We start from the raw sequence: 15,194 nt of genomic DNA, 5'->3' as shown, positions 1-15,194 counted from the left end.
ACTAACTTTTTTTTCGTAGAGACAGCAAGCAGGGAAGGTCTCACCATGTTTCCCGTGCCAGTCTCAAACTCCCGGACTCAAGTGATCCTCCTGCCTCAACCTCCCAAAGTGCTGACATCACAGCCCTGAATGTGCCAAGCGCCCCTCGCATCACTTGCCAATACTTCTGCCTTGAGAATGCTCTTCCTGGGTATCTATCGCCCACTCCCTCATCTCCAGGTCTCTGCTTGAATGTCACCTTTTTTGGGGTACTTCTGTGAAGGAGCAATTTTTTTCCCCTGCACACTTAACATTTTCTATTCCCCATACATACCCTGTTGATTTTTTCTCCATAGCACTCATCACCAACTGGTGTATTTGTTTATTGTCTCTCTCCACTAGAATACAGGCTTCCAGAGCAGTACTTTGTTTTCATTCAATAGTTGTGTCTCAGTACCTAGAACAGAAACTGGCACATGTTAGGCAACAAATAAATACTGATGAATGAATAAATGCCCTGGATATGCTGGTGTGAAATCCTAAAAAATACCCACTTTCCATCCAGATCAATAGCACTGGTGGATTTTCTGTATTCTGACTACCCCTTCAACACTTGCCTAAAGCTAGGACAACTTCTTCAAAGGCAATAGTGGATAAGAGAGGCTGGTATATTTGCCGCCACATTAGGAAAGTCTTCAGAATTTGACCCTAACAACAGGCAAATTTCAATGTATTCATCCTTTTGTTGAAATAAGTTCATACCACAGGGAAAAGCAAAAGATAGGAGGTGAGGCAAAGGCTACTCTATAACTGAGTTTTTTTCCCTGCTATGGGGTTTGCCTACCTAGTCTAGATTCTCACACTAGCCTGACTTTCCTCTGCTCTGTGGCATATTTTTAACCCGAGTTGCAGGGCTGTTGGTTTCCAGAGTGTTGCCTGATGCATCCCAAATGTCGGCTTAGCAATCAATACACATCTGAACAGGGGCCCATCACTAATAGCAAGCATCTCATTCATCTGGGCAAAACTCATGGGTTTTCACAGGGACCCTACCAGCTCAGAAGCACCTTGATATAAATAAGTAGAAACCAAAGACAGCTAAGTTTTAAATCTTGAGTCAAAACTTTAAAATCAAAGTCAAGTTGATTTCATTTTGGTGAGCTTTCAAATCATGCTTTTAAAAATAAATCATGTAAAAAAATCATGCACTCCTATGTATAATTTTACTTCTGGTGTTTTTTCTTAATCAGAAAATAAAGGAAGACTCTGGAATTTGTACAGTCTAGCACTTTGAAAGTTTCATGAGAGTGTTTATTTTAGCAGTGCAAAAATATTCCATACTCTGAAAAACAAAACCAGAAAGTTCATTCATTCCTTCATTGGACACTTACCATGTTCCCGATAATTTTAGGTGGTGGGGATACATGGATAAGACATGTTCTCGGCTCTTAACTTGCAGTCTTGCAGGAAAAGCGGATAATCAACAACTTAATATTGTGGAGGAGTGCTAGACTCCAGGTAACTGTGTGCTGAAGGGTAGGGAGTAAAGGCAGAAGGAACTGCACGTGCAAAGGCTTGGTAATGGGAAAACTTCACAGTAGCTAAGCAGAGCTAGAGCACAACTTACTGGGGAAATAAGAGATGAGGTTGGAAATGTACACTAGGATGAGAAGACAGCTTTGCAGGTCTTGAAGTCTGTGCTGTATGCAATGCAGAGGCAGCTGAGATTTTTTAGTGAATAAGAAAAACAATTACTCTAACTCGTTTAGAACAATGATTCTGGGAGCCCAGAAGATGGACTAGGTGGGAAGAGACAGTGAGTTAGGAGGCTACTGAAATAGGCAAGGAAAGATGACGGTGTAAGACTGTAGCAAAGGGAACAGAGAGGAAGGGAAGCTGCCATGGAGTGACAGAGGAGAGAGAAAAAGAAAGGGATGACAAGGGTGTCAAATTCAAGTAGTCACAATCTGATCTAAAAAAGTACTCAGTGAACACGATGAACGACTCTTAAAATTTCCTAATGTCTTTTTTGTTACTATTGTTATCACATGAAACCAATTAGAGTTAATATTCCTAGTAGGGAAGAATTCTATAAACAACATTGCATATCACACATCAGGGTAAACCCATGTCAAATGCTTTTTTCCCCTTCTTCTTCCAGATATTATTCATTTGTATTCTCGTGTGCACTGTCTGATCATCTTTTTTCCCAATTTCTATCAGAGAATTTAACTTTCTAAAAATTCATTTGTGAGCTCTTTTAAAATAGTTGTTTGTCATCTGTGTTACATTTTTTTTCATTGTAGCATTTGCATTTTTATTTTGTTTTTGATGCTGATGTGCCGAAGGGTTGTTTTGTGTTTATGTAAACAAAGCTATCATTTCAAGTTCTTGTTAGTACAATGCACATAAAAATATTCCCCATGCCAAAGTACATCAACGTTATTCTAGTAAATTTGTAGTGTAATCATCTTTATAATACACAATTTGCAAAATATAATTGTTAATCTATTTTTAAAAGCAGTATTTAAATTAATCATGAAACTTTAATTCAATTGTTCAGACTACTTGGGAATTTTCCATTCTTGAGTGAATTCAGAATTACATGAAATGATAGTTATTTACCTTTCTCCATTTATTTTTGTTATTTTTTGGTAACAGCCTTACTGAGATACAGTTCACATACCATACAATTCGCCCATTTAAAGCATACATTTCAGTCGTTTTTTGTATACTCCCAGAATTGTGCAGCCAGCACCACAATCAATTTAGAACATTTTCATCACCCCAAATATAAAACTCCACATACTTCTTAGCCATCACCCTCAAATCACTGCCCAGTCCTAGGCAACCACTCATCTTCTTACTGTGTCTACGGATTTGCCTATTATGGACATTTCATGTAAATGGAATCATACAATATGTGGTCCTTTGTGTCTGGCTTCTTTCACTTAGCGTAATGTTTTCAAGGTTTATCTATGTTGTAGTATGCATTAGTAATTTGTTTACTAGATTAGAGAAAAAAAGCAGAGATGTATTTTTTTTCCATTGTATGGTTATACTACATTTTGTTTATCTACTCATTGGCAAAAATATGAGTTATTTCTACTCTTAAGAGTAATGCTGATATGTACACCCATGTACAAGTTTTTTGTGTGGACACACGTTTTCATTTATTCTGAGTATACACCTTGAAGTAGAATTGTTGGTTTATTTTAAAATCCATCTTTATGCCGTACATTAACATTAGTGATATGGATTTTTTTAAAAATCTACTTTGCCCTATTTTCTCCTATAAGAACCCAATAGAAATGGGAAATGGGTTGACTATTTGAGTAAATGTATATGAATCTGTTAGTTATAGAAGTAGGTCTCACAGTTGGAGAGGATTTTCACTTCCTTTCATCTTGACAGGAAGAATGTTTTCTCTAAGTTTCTTTATACTTAACACTAGAGAGGCCAAGTCTTTGATTCTGTACCTAAGAGCTTTATGTAATAACCTCTGAAAAATTAGGAATCACATGGAATGGGAGAATCCAGGGTAAATTGTCTTCTGAGTCCTGAACAACCTAATAACTTACTTTCTCTGATTAGGAAAGCAATGCATGATCACTTTGGAAAACACACAGTGAATACAATAAAAATCACCCATAATATCTTGCCCAGAGTTAGCCACTATTAACTTATCTCATTGGCCCAGTTTAGATACTGAATGAGTATACCGGTAACCTTCAGCAAATTATAGGCAAACTATTTTAAAAGACTGTTTTATTTTGTTTTCTTTGGAGATGGAGTCTTGCTCTGTCACCCAGGCTGGAGTGCAGTGGCACAATCTCGGCTCACTGCAACCTCCCAGGTTCACGCAATTCTCCTGCTTCAGCCTCCAAAGTATCTGGGATTACAGGCACCTGCCACCATGCCCAGCTGTTGTTTTTTTAATTTTTAGCAGACAGGGGGTTTTACCATGTTGGCCAGGCTGGTTTCAAACTCCTGGCCTCAAGTGATCCATCCGCTTCGGCCTCCCAAAGTGCTGGGATTACAGGCACGAGCCACCACCACGCCCAGCCTAAAAATACTCTTAATGGAGAAATGTAAAAATACTTTTTCCTTCTAATTGTTTTTCTTTTCTTTTTCCTTTTTTTGAGATGAAGTCTCACTCTTTTGCCCAGGCTGGAGTGCAGTGGCACCATCGTGGCTCACTGCAACCTCCGCCTCCCAGGTTCAAGTCATTCTCCTGCCTCAGCCTCCTGAGTAACTGGGATTACAGATGCGCACCACCACGCCTGGCTAATTTTGTATGTTTAGTAGAGATGGGGTTTCACCATTTTGGCCAGGCTGGTCTCGAACTTCTGACCTCAAGTGATCCACCCACCTCAGCCTCCCAAAGTGCTGGGATTACAGGCAAGAGCCACCGCACCCAAGTATTTTGCAGCCTTAGAAAGCCCTGTTTCTCTTTACAGCAGAGTAGAAGCTATCATTTGTTGAATAAACAGTAAGTGTCAGCTACATTATAAATGTTAGTGCTAATTCTCACAACAACCTTGTAAACCCTTGAGGGCCTACTCTGTGCTCAGTGATTTAGAGGCAATCTCTCTATCGTGTAGCTGAGGAAACCAAAGATCAGAAAAGGTGAGTAATTTGTGCCAAGTCACACAACTCCAGTGCTATCATTCCATGCAAGCCATCACTATCATTCCCTTGCCTGGACTTCTATAATAGCTGCCCATGCTTGTTCCCCTCCAACCTATTCTCTCCTTCACTGCTAGAGGGATCTTCTTAATATGTCAGTCGGAGCACATGAACACATGTCTTAAACCTCACATAGGTTTCCCATCAGAGAACTTCCCCAGTTTACTGTGAAGCTAATGCAGCTTAAGATTCAAGTCTTCATTTGCATGGCTCCTTCCTAGGCTCTGGGAAGGACCCTAATAATGTATTCTTATGCTCATACGCAAAATACCTTTTTTTTTTTTTTTTTCTTTTCAGAGACAGAGTCTCACTCTGTCGCCTAGGCTGGAGTACAGTGGCACGATCTTGGCTCACTGCAATCTCCACCTCCTGGGTTCAAGCAATTCTCCTGCCTCAGCCTCCTGAGTAGCTGGGATTATAGGCGCATGCCGCCATGCGAAGCTAATTTTTTTTGTATTTTAGTAGAGACGGGGTTTCACCATGTTGCCTAGGCTGGTCTCGAACTCATGAAGTCAGGCAATCTGCCTGCCTTGGCCTCCCAAAGTGCTAGAATTACAGGAGTGAGCTACTGCGCCTGGCCGCAAAATATCTTTTAACAGCAATTGAGAAGCACTACTGTTTGTTTCTGCACAAATTTCTCCTCCTTTTGGAAGACATTGGAGTGGTCATGGGTGTAATGGAATATGTTAATTCACAGTCACTTTCATGGATAGTGAGCTTATTGTTAACCATTCCAGTGTAGAAATGGCTTCGGGATGTTTCCTACCACCATTGTGCCAACTCACCTGGTATCATGACAAGAAGATACAGGGGCAGAGGTTGTGTCACCACGTGAACTACGTCTTCTATGGTGCCCATCATTGGAAGTTTATGAATACTGGAGAGAGAAACAAGGCTTGAAATATATGGAGTCAGAAGCTAGTCTATGATAAACACTTCCGGTCTCCAGATGTATAAAATTATAAGCTAAGGATTCAGTTCTCATCAATACCAAAACAGGAAGTGGGAAAAGTACTATAGGATGTCAGACTGATAGTCAAACTATCATTTTCTAGTTACTGTGATGTTTGTCATCTTTTAAAAAATTTGTTCTGGCTTTGAGTGTTGTGGTCCAACAAATAATGTAATTTGTTGAAATTTTTTTTGCTCTAAGTAAATAACCAATTTCACACCCAATTTCACATTTGTACTATCCTATTCTTTTTCTGTTTGTAGAGATGGGGTTTTGCTATGTTGCCCAGGCTGAGGCTTGACTTGAACTCCTGGGCTCAAGTGATCCTCCCTCCTCAGCCTCCCCAGTAGCTGGGACTACAGGCACGTGCCAACACACCTGGCTTGTATTGTCATATTCTTTGCTTAAACAGAACTCCTTCCCACCTGCCCAAATAATATAATATTCAATATAAACTGGAATTAGCCCCTGTTTTCCATTGTCCCCCTATCTTGTTGAGAATCTGTACCTGATTCCTCTCTGCCCCTCCCTCACACAAACTTCTTTGTTCTTTTTTTTTTTTTCTAAGACAGGTTCTCTCTCTGTCACCACAGCTGTGGTGCCATCATAGTTCACTGCAGCCTCAACCTCCTGGGTTCAAGTGATACTCCCATCTCAGCCTCCCATGTAGCTAGGACCACAGGTGTGCACTACCACGCTCAGATAGTTTTTATTTTTAGTAGAGATGAGGTCTCACTATGTTGCCCAGGCTGGTGAACTCCTGAGCTCAAGCGATCCTCCTGCCTTGGCCTCCCAAAGTGCTGAGATTACAGGCATGAGCTACCGTGCCTAGCCGTAGCAAGCTCTTTTCTACCTAAGTGTCTTTGGCTAGATCACCCCCCTATCTGGAATGCTCTTCCCTCCATCCTGCACGATTGCCACTTTCTCCATCTTCTGTCCTAACTCAGGTTACCTTGTCAGGAAGGCATTTCCTGACCACTCGTTCTAAAGTAAAAGTCCCTACCCACTACTGCATCAATTTTATCCCTCAATAGTTTTTTTTTTTTTTTTTTTTTTTTTTGAGACAGAGTTACACTCGGTTGCCAGGCCAAGCTGGAGTGCAGTGGCACAATCTTGGTTCACTGCAATCTCAGCCTCCCGGGTAGCTGGGATTACAGGCGTGCGCCACCACACCCAGCTATTTTTTGTATTTTTAGTAGAGACGGGGTTTCACCATGTTGGCCAGGATGGTCTCCATCTCCTGACTTTGTGATTTACCTGCCTAGGCCTCCCAAAGTGCTGGGATTACAGGCATGAGCTACTGCGCCAAGCACTCCTCAATTGTTCTTATCAAATTCTGAAATTATCTTGCTTGTTTTTTGTTATTTTTTTTTAAAGACAAGGTCTTATGTTGTTTCTTTTTAAAGACAAAGCTTATTTTTATTTTTATTTTTGAGATGGTGTTTTGCTCTTGTCACCAGGGCTGGAGTGCAATGGCGCACTCTCTGCTCACTATAATCTCCACCTCCTGGGTTCAAGCGATTCTCCTGCCTTAGCCTCCCAAGTAGTTGGGATTACAGGCATGTGCCATCACACCAAGCTAATTTTTATATTTTTAGTAGAGATGGGGTTTCACCATGTTAGCCAGGCTGGTCTTGAACTCCTGACTTCAGGTGATCCACCCACCCCAGCCTCCCAAAGTGCTGGGATTACAGGCATGAGCCACTGCGCCCAACCAAGGTTTGTTTTTTTAAAGACAAGGTCTCACTCTGTTGCCCAGGCTAGGGTGCAGCAGCAGGCATGATCATAGCTCAGTGAACTCCTGTGCTCAAGGGACCCTCCCACTTCAGCCTCACAAGTAGCTAGGACCACAGGTGCACACCACCACACCTGGCTATTTTATTTTATTTTGTTTTATTTTATTTAATAGAGATAAGGGGGTTCTTGATGTTGCCCAGGCTGGTCTGGAACCCCTGGCCTTAAACAATCCTCCCACCTCAGCTTCCCAAAGTGCTGGGATGATAGGCGTGAGCCACCGCCTCCAGTTTTGTTTACTTGTTTATTGTTTGAGTTCCTTTCCACCCAGCTTTGTTTACTTGTTTATTGTTTGAGTTCCTTCCCGAGGCAGTACTTTCCAAGAATGCAGGGACATTAACTATCATGTTCACTAAATCATTCCTAGAATTTGGCATATACATTAGTTGTTTCTTAAATATTCGTTGAATGAATGAATGAATAGCTGGGAGTGACAGCAAAGATTCAAACTCATGTTTATCAAATCAAAGGCTGTGCGATGCCCAATATGCCAAAAGCTCTCTGTATTTCCCAATCTGTTATCCCATAGAGCATTGAAGAGATCATGTGTGTGTTAAGAACACAGGCAGTTTCAATTCTGGTTCACCAATGACTGAGAAGATCAGATATAATCAAGGATCAAAATATTCTTTTCCATACAGGTGACTTCAAGTATTCTTCAGTTTTCAAAAAATTTAAAACACCTAAAATTAATCAGACATGTTCTAAAAGAGCAAGGAAAAATTGTGTTCTGTGTGAGACAGCTGTGGAACTGGAAATTACCAAATGATTTCCACTTTTAAGAGATTTGGATCAGGTGGCTTAGAATTAGATTAAAGATAATCAATTCCCTGGAACAATCAATGCCATGCATAACTCTAATCTTCAGAAGGAGCTTTTTGTATTGCTGAGAGGTTGCTCATCTGGTCTTGTTTTTTATCCATACAGAAACCTTGATGTCAATTAGTATTCCACGGTAAATGAAGCTAGATGAGAAAGTGAACCCTTGCTAAATAAATTAGAAGAGACGATAATTAAAGCAGAGATTCTAAACCGTATCAGAGAAGCAGCTCTATTTTCATTTTACCATCACTTCCCTAAAAGCAATATATGGCAGTTTACAGATTACACATGGAAATGAAATATATTAAATTTTGGATTTTTTTTGTGCTTTTGAGGATCAGAATTTCATAATATCTCTTGACTGAAGGAGAGTTAATCTGGGAACAAATAATTTGGCAATCGATACATTAAATTCTAAGATGACAGTTCTCCTGGTCTCTAGCCACAAATATCTGGAACATTTGTGGTCTAAACCTGCAGTATAATTTGTACTTTGGATTCACTTCTGGTATACATAGCAGTGTCTATAAATACCTTTCATGTCCAGAATAGAAAGCCTGAGGGAGAGACAGAGGCTAGATATTTGATATTAGAAAAATATTCCAATTCTACCTTTTGCACAGAATTGAATATTTGTAATTGTGTCTTGTAGATATCAAATTAAAAGTATAAGTTTCATTTTAACATTTATAATAGTATACCATCTATGGAGAACAGACAATATGTATTTATATTACATACATTTACATATTCCTAATAAGGTATCTTTATTTAGTAGACAAATGTTGAACTTTTGCATATTAAAAATTATTACTTTACTCTAGGACTTTATGGAAATTCATATTTGTCTTAAAAAGAAAAATTATTTTATAACGTAATTCATCATTCCCAGATTTTAAAGCTTTCAACATTTAGGGCACATGGGATATTGTATTGTACTTTCTTAAAAGTGTAAAACAGTATCTTCATTTTTTTTTTTTGAGACAGAGTCTCACTCTGTTGCCAGGGCTGGAGTGCAGTGATGGGATCTCGGTTCATTGCAACCTCTGCCTCCTGGGTTCAAGCGATTCTCCTGCCTCAGCCTCCTGAGTAGCTGGGATTACAGGCTCCTGGCATCACACCCAGCTAATTTTTTGTATTTTCAGTAGAGACAGGGTTTCACCGTATTGTCCAGGCTGCTCTTGAACTCCTGACCTTGTGATTCGCCCACCTCAACCTCCCAAAGTGCTGGGATTACAGGCATGAGCCACTGCACCCAGCCTAGTATCTTCATTTTTAACAAGAATGTTTTGTAGGCCAGGTGTGGTGGCCCATGCCTGTAATCCCAGTACTTTGGGAGGCCAAGGGGGCGGATCACCTGAGGTCAGGAATTCGAAACCAGCTTGGCCAACATGGTGAAACATCTCTACTAAACAACCAAAATTAGCCAGACGTGGTGAGGCATGCTTGTAATCCTAGCTACTTGGGAGGCTGAGGAAGGAGAATCACTTGAACCTGGGGGGTAGAGGTTGCAGTGAGCCGAGATCGCGCCATTGCACTCCAGCCTAGGCAACAAGACTGAAACTCCATCTCAAAAAAAGAAAAGAAAAGAAAAAAAGTTTGGTAGCTGAATTGCCATTTCCTTGTTAACATGCATTTTTCTTGAACGTAGGTAATTGAACCTGTCACATTGTGTTATATATATATGCTATTATTAAATTCTGTTGAGAAGGTTTAGTTTTATATATGGCTTATATTTTTGTGATATTTGATTTTATGCATTACTATTTAGTTATTACAATCTAATAAAAATGTGGCCAATTGATTTTCTTTTTTAAAGCTCTCCACATTAAAATATGTCTGTACTTTTACGTTTTGATTGTGGTCATTGAAATAGCCCTTTAAAGAGAGCTTTTCTTCTTATATTGTTTCTTATGAAGGGTTGAATTTTAATATCACATCAATACTTGCTTTTTTCATTTAATCTGTGAAAATGAATTTAATTTCAGCGGTAAAATTGACAGCATCCATTTTTATCTTTAATTAACTTTTCAGTTTGGCTTTCATCTTAAAGGCTCACAGCAGAATTTATCACCAAGCCATAATAGAAGTGCTGAATGGAAGATTCAGAGAAGCTGACTAGCTCTGAATTTAGCTCAGTTGACCCCATTATAAAAAAGAAAAGTGAACAACATTGATATAAAAGACAACTCATTAGGCCATACCACTAACAGATGACAATGTTTATTTTTGATTTCCGCTATTTATTTGGCCTCCGAATTCCCTTTCCATGCACTCTCTTTTTAACTCCAAAGCACCAACTGCCCTTTACTTAAGGGTTTTGTAAGTATGAAAGTACGTCAGAGAATAATTGCTACATAAATAATAATAGCTAGCATCTATTGCATACTCAAGCACTGTGCTAAGGACTTTATTAACTTTATATTCTGTGAGGCAGGTTTTATGGCACTGTTTAAAAATTAGTAATGGGGCTTAAAGAGATTAACTTTAGTTTAGTGAATGGTTAAGTGTTTGAAGTCAGGTCACCTGGATTTGAATCCCTGCCCACTATTTTCTAGCTTGCTAGCTCTGAGATCTTGGGAAAACCAGTTAGGATTCATATATTCAGTGAAAGCAACGAGCAGAGGGAGTACAGGACCCAACTTAGTTAGAGAGATTGCTTTCATACAAGAAGTGACAATAAGCCCAGTGCCGGAGGAGGAGTAGGAGTTAGGCAAAGCAGAGGAGGAGGAGGGGTGGGGAGAGATTAGTCCAGGCAGAGGAACAGCATGTGTGAAGGCCCTAGAGCGGGACTGGGCTTGGTGGTTCCTGTCCTGAAGGGACCCATGTGGCTGGAATTTAGTTTGCAAAGGGGAGGGGTGTGATGCGGAGTTTGTGAGCATAGCGGGGGGCGGGGGGCCTCTAAAAATCATGACAAGGACTTGGGATTTTGTTTCTGTTTGAAGACAATCACTCGGGCTGCCATCTGCAGAGTGTGTTGGAGGATCCAGGGAAGGAGACCCAGAGAGAGGCTGGGGCAGGAGTCTAAGATAGAGATGCATTTGAATAAAGTAGGAGTGGAAAGGATATACAGGAGATGGATTCAAAATAAATTCAAGGCTGGCCAGGTGCGGTGGCTCATGCCTGTAATCGCAGCACCTTGGGAGTCGAGGCGGGTGGATCACCTGGAGTTCCAGACCAGCCTGACCAACATGGTGAAACACCATCTCTACTAAAAATACAAAATTAGCTGGGCCTGACGGCGCATGCCTGTAATCTCAGCTACTTGGGAGGCTGAGGCAGGAGAATCACTTGAACCCGGGAGGCAGAGGTTGCAGTGAGCTGAGATCGCACCATTGTACTCCAGTCTGGGCAACAAGAGTGAAACACCTTCTTAAAAATAAAATAAGTAAATAAATAAATAAATTCCAGGTAAATAGCACTTAGGGTTGAATTAGAATTGGTGGGTGAAGTAGAGGGAGGAACTAAGGATGACTTCCAGTTTTCTAGCTTGAGTAATTAGTCAGATGGTGGTAGCATTGATTGAGATGGGAAGGCTAAGAGGATAACATGGTTTGGGGACATCTTAAGCGACATATCTAAGTGACTATAATGTAAAGTACATAGTCAAATACACTGGAGCTCAGAGGCGAGATCAGCACTTATCTGTGTATGAATCTGGTCATCATCAATATATGGATGGTATTTACAGCCAGGGAAATGGATAAGATCACTGAGGGAGAAAGTTTACAGAGACAGGAGAATAGGTCCCAGATGTGAGCCTCTGGAATTTCCAACAGGCAAAGCCTGGGTCAAAGAGGAGGAACCTGCCAAGAGAACTGAGAAGGAGTTGGCCAAAACAAGGATAATAAAAGTACTACTCCTATAATATTGAGATTAAATGAACTAGCATATTAAACAGTGTTTAACTTCTTACAGTCCCCTTACTTAGCAGTGTTAATTTAATTATTAAATTCTACTTTCTATGACAAGGTACTGACTGGCCAGTGGGTATTGTAAAGGTGAATAAGACATAGCCCCGCTGGGTATGGTGGTTCACACTCCTAATCCCAGCACTTTGGGAGGCTGAGATGGGAGGATCTCTTGAGCCTGGGAGTTTGAGACAAGCCCAGACGACATAGTTAGACCTTGTCTCTACCAAAGAAAACCAAAGAAACAAACAAAAAAATCAAAACTAAAAAAATTAGCTGGTTGTAGTGGTGCACACCTGTAATCCCAGCTACTTGATAGGCTGGGGAGGAAGGATCGCTTGAGTTTGAGCCCAGGAGGTTGAGGCTGCAGTGAGCTATCATCACACTGCTACACACTCCAGCCTGGGCAAGAGTAAAATCCTGTCTCTACTAGGAAAAAAACAAAAACAAAAACAAAACATAGCCGCTAGACTGAGAAACCCATTATCTAGTAGAGAACATAATTATAGAGAAATAGATAAAGAGAAGGCAAGTGGCATTTGAAATGAGCCTTGAAGAAAGGGTGGGTTTAGATATTCAGAAAAGGGGAGAAGGAAGGACAAGTGAAGACAGCAAAGTGTAATAAAAATTCCACCATCTTCAGAGGAAAATGTGTCTGGGATGCAAGAACTGTGTAATAGTCCCTTTGGCTAAGTCTCAGAAAGTTGGTAGATAGAGGCCACTTTGGGGGAACTTTGTAGGCGGTGGCTGCAGCAACAGCAGCAATTTTCATTGTCATTTGATCAGCTAATGTCTCCTAGCAGTGTGAAGATGTCTGTTACCAGAATCAGGTGTAGCACCACATCCAGCAAACATGAGAAATTGGCATATCCCCCTGGAAAAACCATCTAAGATGTAGACGTTATATTCTGATTATTTGCTTGGATTTTAAAATGCCCTACAAATGACATGCTTTGCCTTTCACTTAATAGCGACAATTAATAGTGTTTTTCATAGATTATGTAAATAACCATCATTCTCATGATTATTGATATAACATCTAGGAGTTCCAGTTATACTTCCAGTGGCTCCACTAACAACCATTTCATTCCAGTTTTGCCACTGACAGGTACTGTGATCTTCAGCAGTTATTCAATTCCTCTGTTTCAAATCAATTAGCTGTAAAAGCAGAATAACACTTTAAAGTCATCCAAACACTGTTAGGATGAATTGCATAAGTGCCTATAAGTCCCATAAATTCTTCAGAGTAAAACATAAATTTGCAGTGAAAAGATGATAGGTACTGTCTTTCATTTCTGTGCAGAAGTACAATTAATTACTAACCCTAACTGGGGTTAACCACGTCTTGTGCATTCCTTTTCTGTGGCCCCTTTCTGTAAGTCCTGCTTAAACAGATTGGCTCCATTGGATGTAATTTCCATTTTTCTAGCTGTAGTTGGACCTAAGAAGTTGGACCGTCTTCACTGAATTTTGCCGTTTAGATTCTTTGCAACCAGGTTTAGTTTTTCACAGATTTACTAGTCTGGAGGTTGGAGTGAAATTTCTGCTCACAGTGAGTCTTAGAGGTGTCAACTCCACAAAGCATACTGTGAAGAGTCAGCGGCTCCCTCTGCCACTGAAATTTAAAGATAATTCGCCTGAATCCCTTCAGTCAAATGAACCTCTCTAATCAATTATGGACAGAGAGGATGAAATATAGGGTCTGGAGGGATTTGAGACGGGTTTCCAGCAGTCAGCACCAATCTCCACTGGAGCTGCTAAGTGTCTGTAGCAGATAGCGTCACTAATATTTACAAATGTTAATTGATGGCAACACGGAGGGTGATGCCCACGTTTGAGGCGACTGCATATCATTTCCGGGGATGGCTTGAGTGTCAGAGCTGTACCTTCCCGAGTCCTCTAGTTTATCTGCCTCGGTTCCTCGTTTCCAGACGAGGAAACAGGCCCAGAGAGGAAGGTGACTTGCCCAGGGTTGCCTCGCTGGGCCACAACACAGGTCTCCTGGTGGGGACCCCTTGGCTGGCACGACAGCCCCAGAAGGCAGTCAAGCTGCGACTGGTACTTCCTGGTGAGAAAGACTTGAGTGGGCAGCGGGGCCCATGGAGAACTCTGCAGCCCGGAGCAAGTCCCCCACCACTGTGATTCTGCCCCAGCTTCCCGCTTGTTTCCTTCGCAGCTCTGATACAACTCGGAATTACTTTATTTACATTTTCTGTCAGCTGGGAGCATTCTGTCCCTCTGCTTCCCTTTTGGTGCTGAGCACAGAGCAGACATCAATGAATAGCTGTTATCTTAAGGTGTGCAGTGACTTGGCCAAGGACACCCGGTGGTTAGAGAAGGAAGCGCCTGCGATGCCAGCCTAGAGTCCTTGCCTTCCTGGAACTCTGCTCTAGGTCGCACCTGCCAGAAGGAAGGCCTGGAGGCGGGGTCCAGGGCGATGGGGCGGGGCCAGGGTTGGAAAAGGAGGAGCTAGGAGCAGACAGGGTTGGGCCAGAGGCGGGGCCGGGGGGGAAAGGCCTGGTGGGGATCGGAGGCGGGGCTATGAGTAGACCGGACAGGGCCAGAAGGAACAAGGCGGGGATTGGGCGGGGCAAGAGAAAACAGGGGCGGGGCCGGGGTGGTTCTGGGCGGGGTCAGGCGCCGCAAGCTTCTACACGCGTCCCGAGCCCGCCTGAAGCTGCTAGGCTGAAGCTGCTGTCCCGGCGGGATCTGAGGAGCGGAGCGGCCCCTCTGCTGCGTCTGCCCTCGTTTTCTCTCACGACTCACACTCGGTGCTCCATCCCCCAAGAGTCCGCGTTCCCCGCACGGCGGTCGAGAGGCGGCTGCCCGCGGGCCCGGGGCGATGGCGGCACGGGGGTCTGGGCCCCGCGCGCTCCGCCTGCTGCTCTTGGTCCAGCTGGTCGCGGGGTGCTGCGGTCTGGCGGGCGCGGCGGGCGGCGCGCAGGGAGGTAAGCCGGGGCGGCAGAGGTGCGGGGCGGGGCGGGGGGCCGCGGGCCAGAGCGGGGACTGGCCCGGCCCCCAACCGCGGTGCCCAGGAAGCCGCCAGG

General features: G+C 42.4%; 1 protein-coding gene across 4 annotated transcripts in view; it reads left to right on the top strand.

Moving 5' to 3' along the window:
- The first annotated feature begins 14,791 nt into the window (after positions 1–14,791).
- LOC105493134 (cholinergic receptor nicotinic alpha 5 subunit) overlaps positions 14,792–15,194 on the top strand; it is a 29,210-nt gene continuing 28,807 nt past the window's right edge. For 2 of the 4 annotated variants that reach the window (XM_024796386.2, XM_024796387.2), the window contains exon 1: positions 14,981–15,095. In XM_024796386.2, coding sequence (XP_024652154.1) covers positions 14,990–15,095 — 106 coding nt within the window. In that variant the 5' untranslated portion in view covers positions 14,981–14,989. Of the gene's footprint in view, positions 15,096–15,194 lie in introns of all 4 variants that reach the window. The other 2 variants (XM_011760588.3, XM_011760586.3) reach the window with 2 other exon arrangements.

This window comes from Macaca nemestrina, chromosome 7 (assembly GCF_043159975.1).
Source record: "Macaca nemestrina isolate mMacNem1 chromosome 7, mMacNem.hap1, whole genome shotgun sequence".
Lineage (NCBI taxonomy): Eukaryota > Metazoa > Chordata > Mammalia > Primates > Cercopithecidae > Macaca > Macaca nemestrina.
This window is presented reverse-complemented; position numbering and strand designations above follow the sequence as displayed.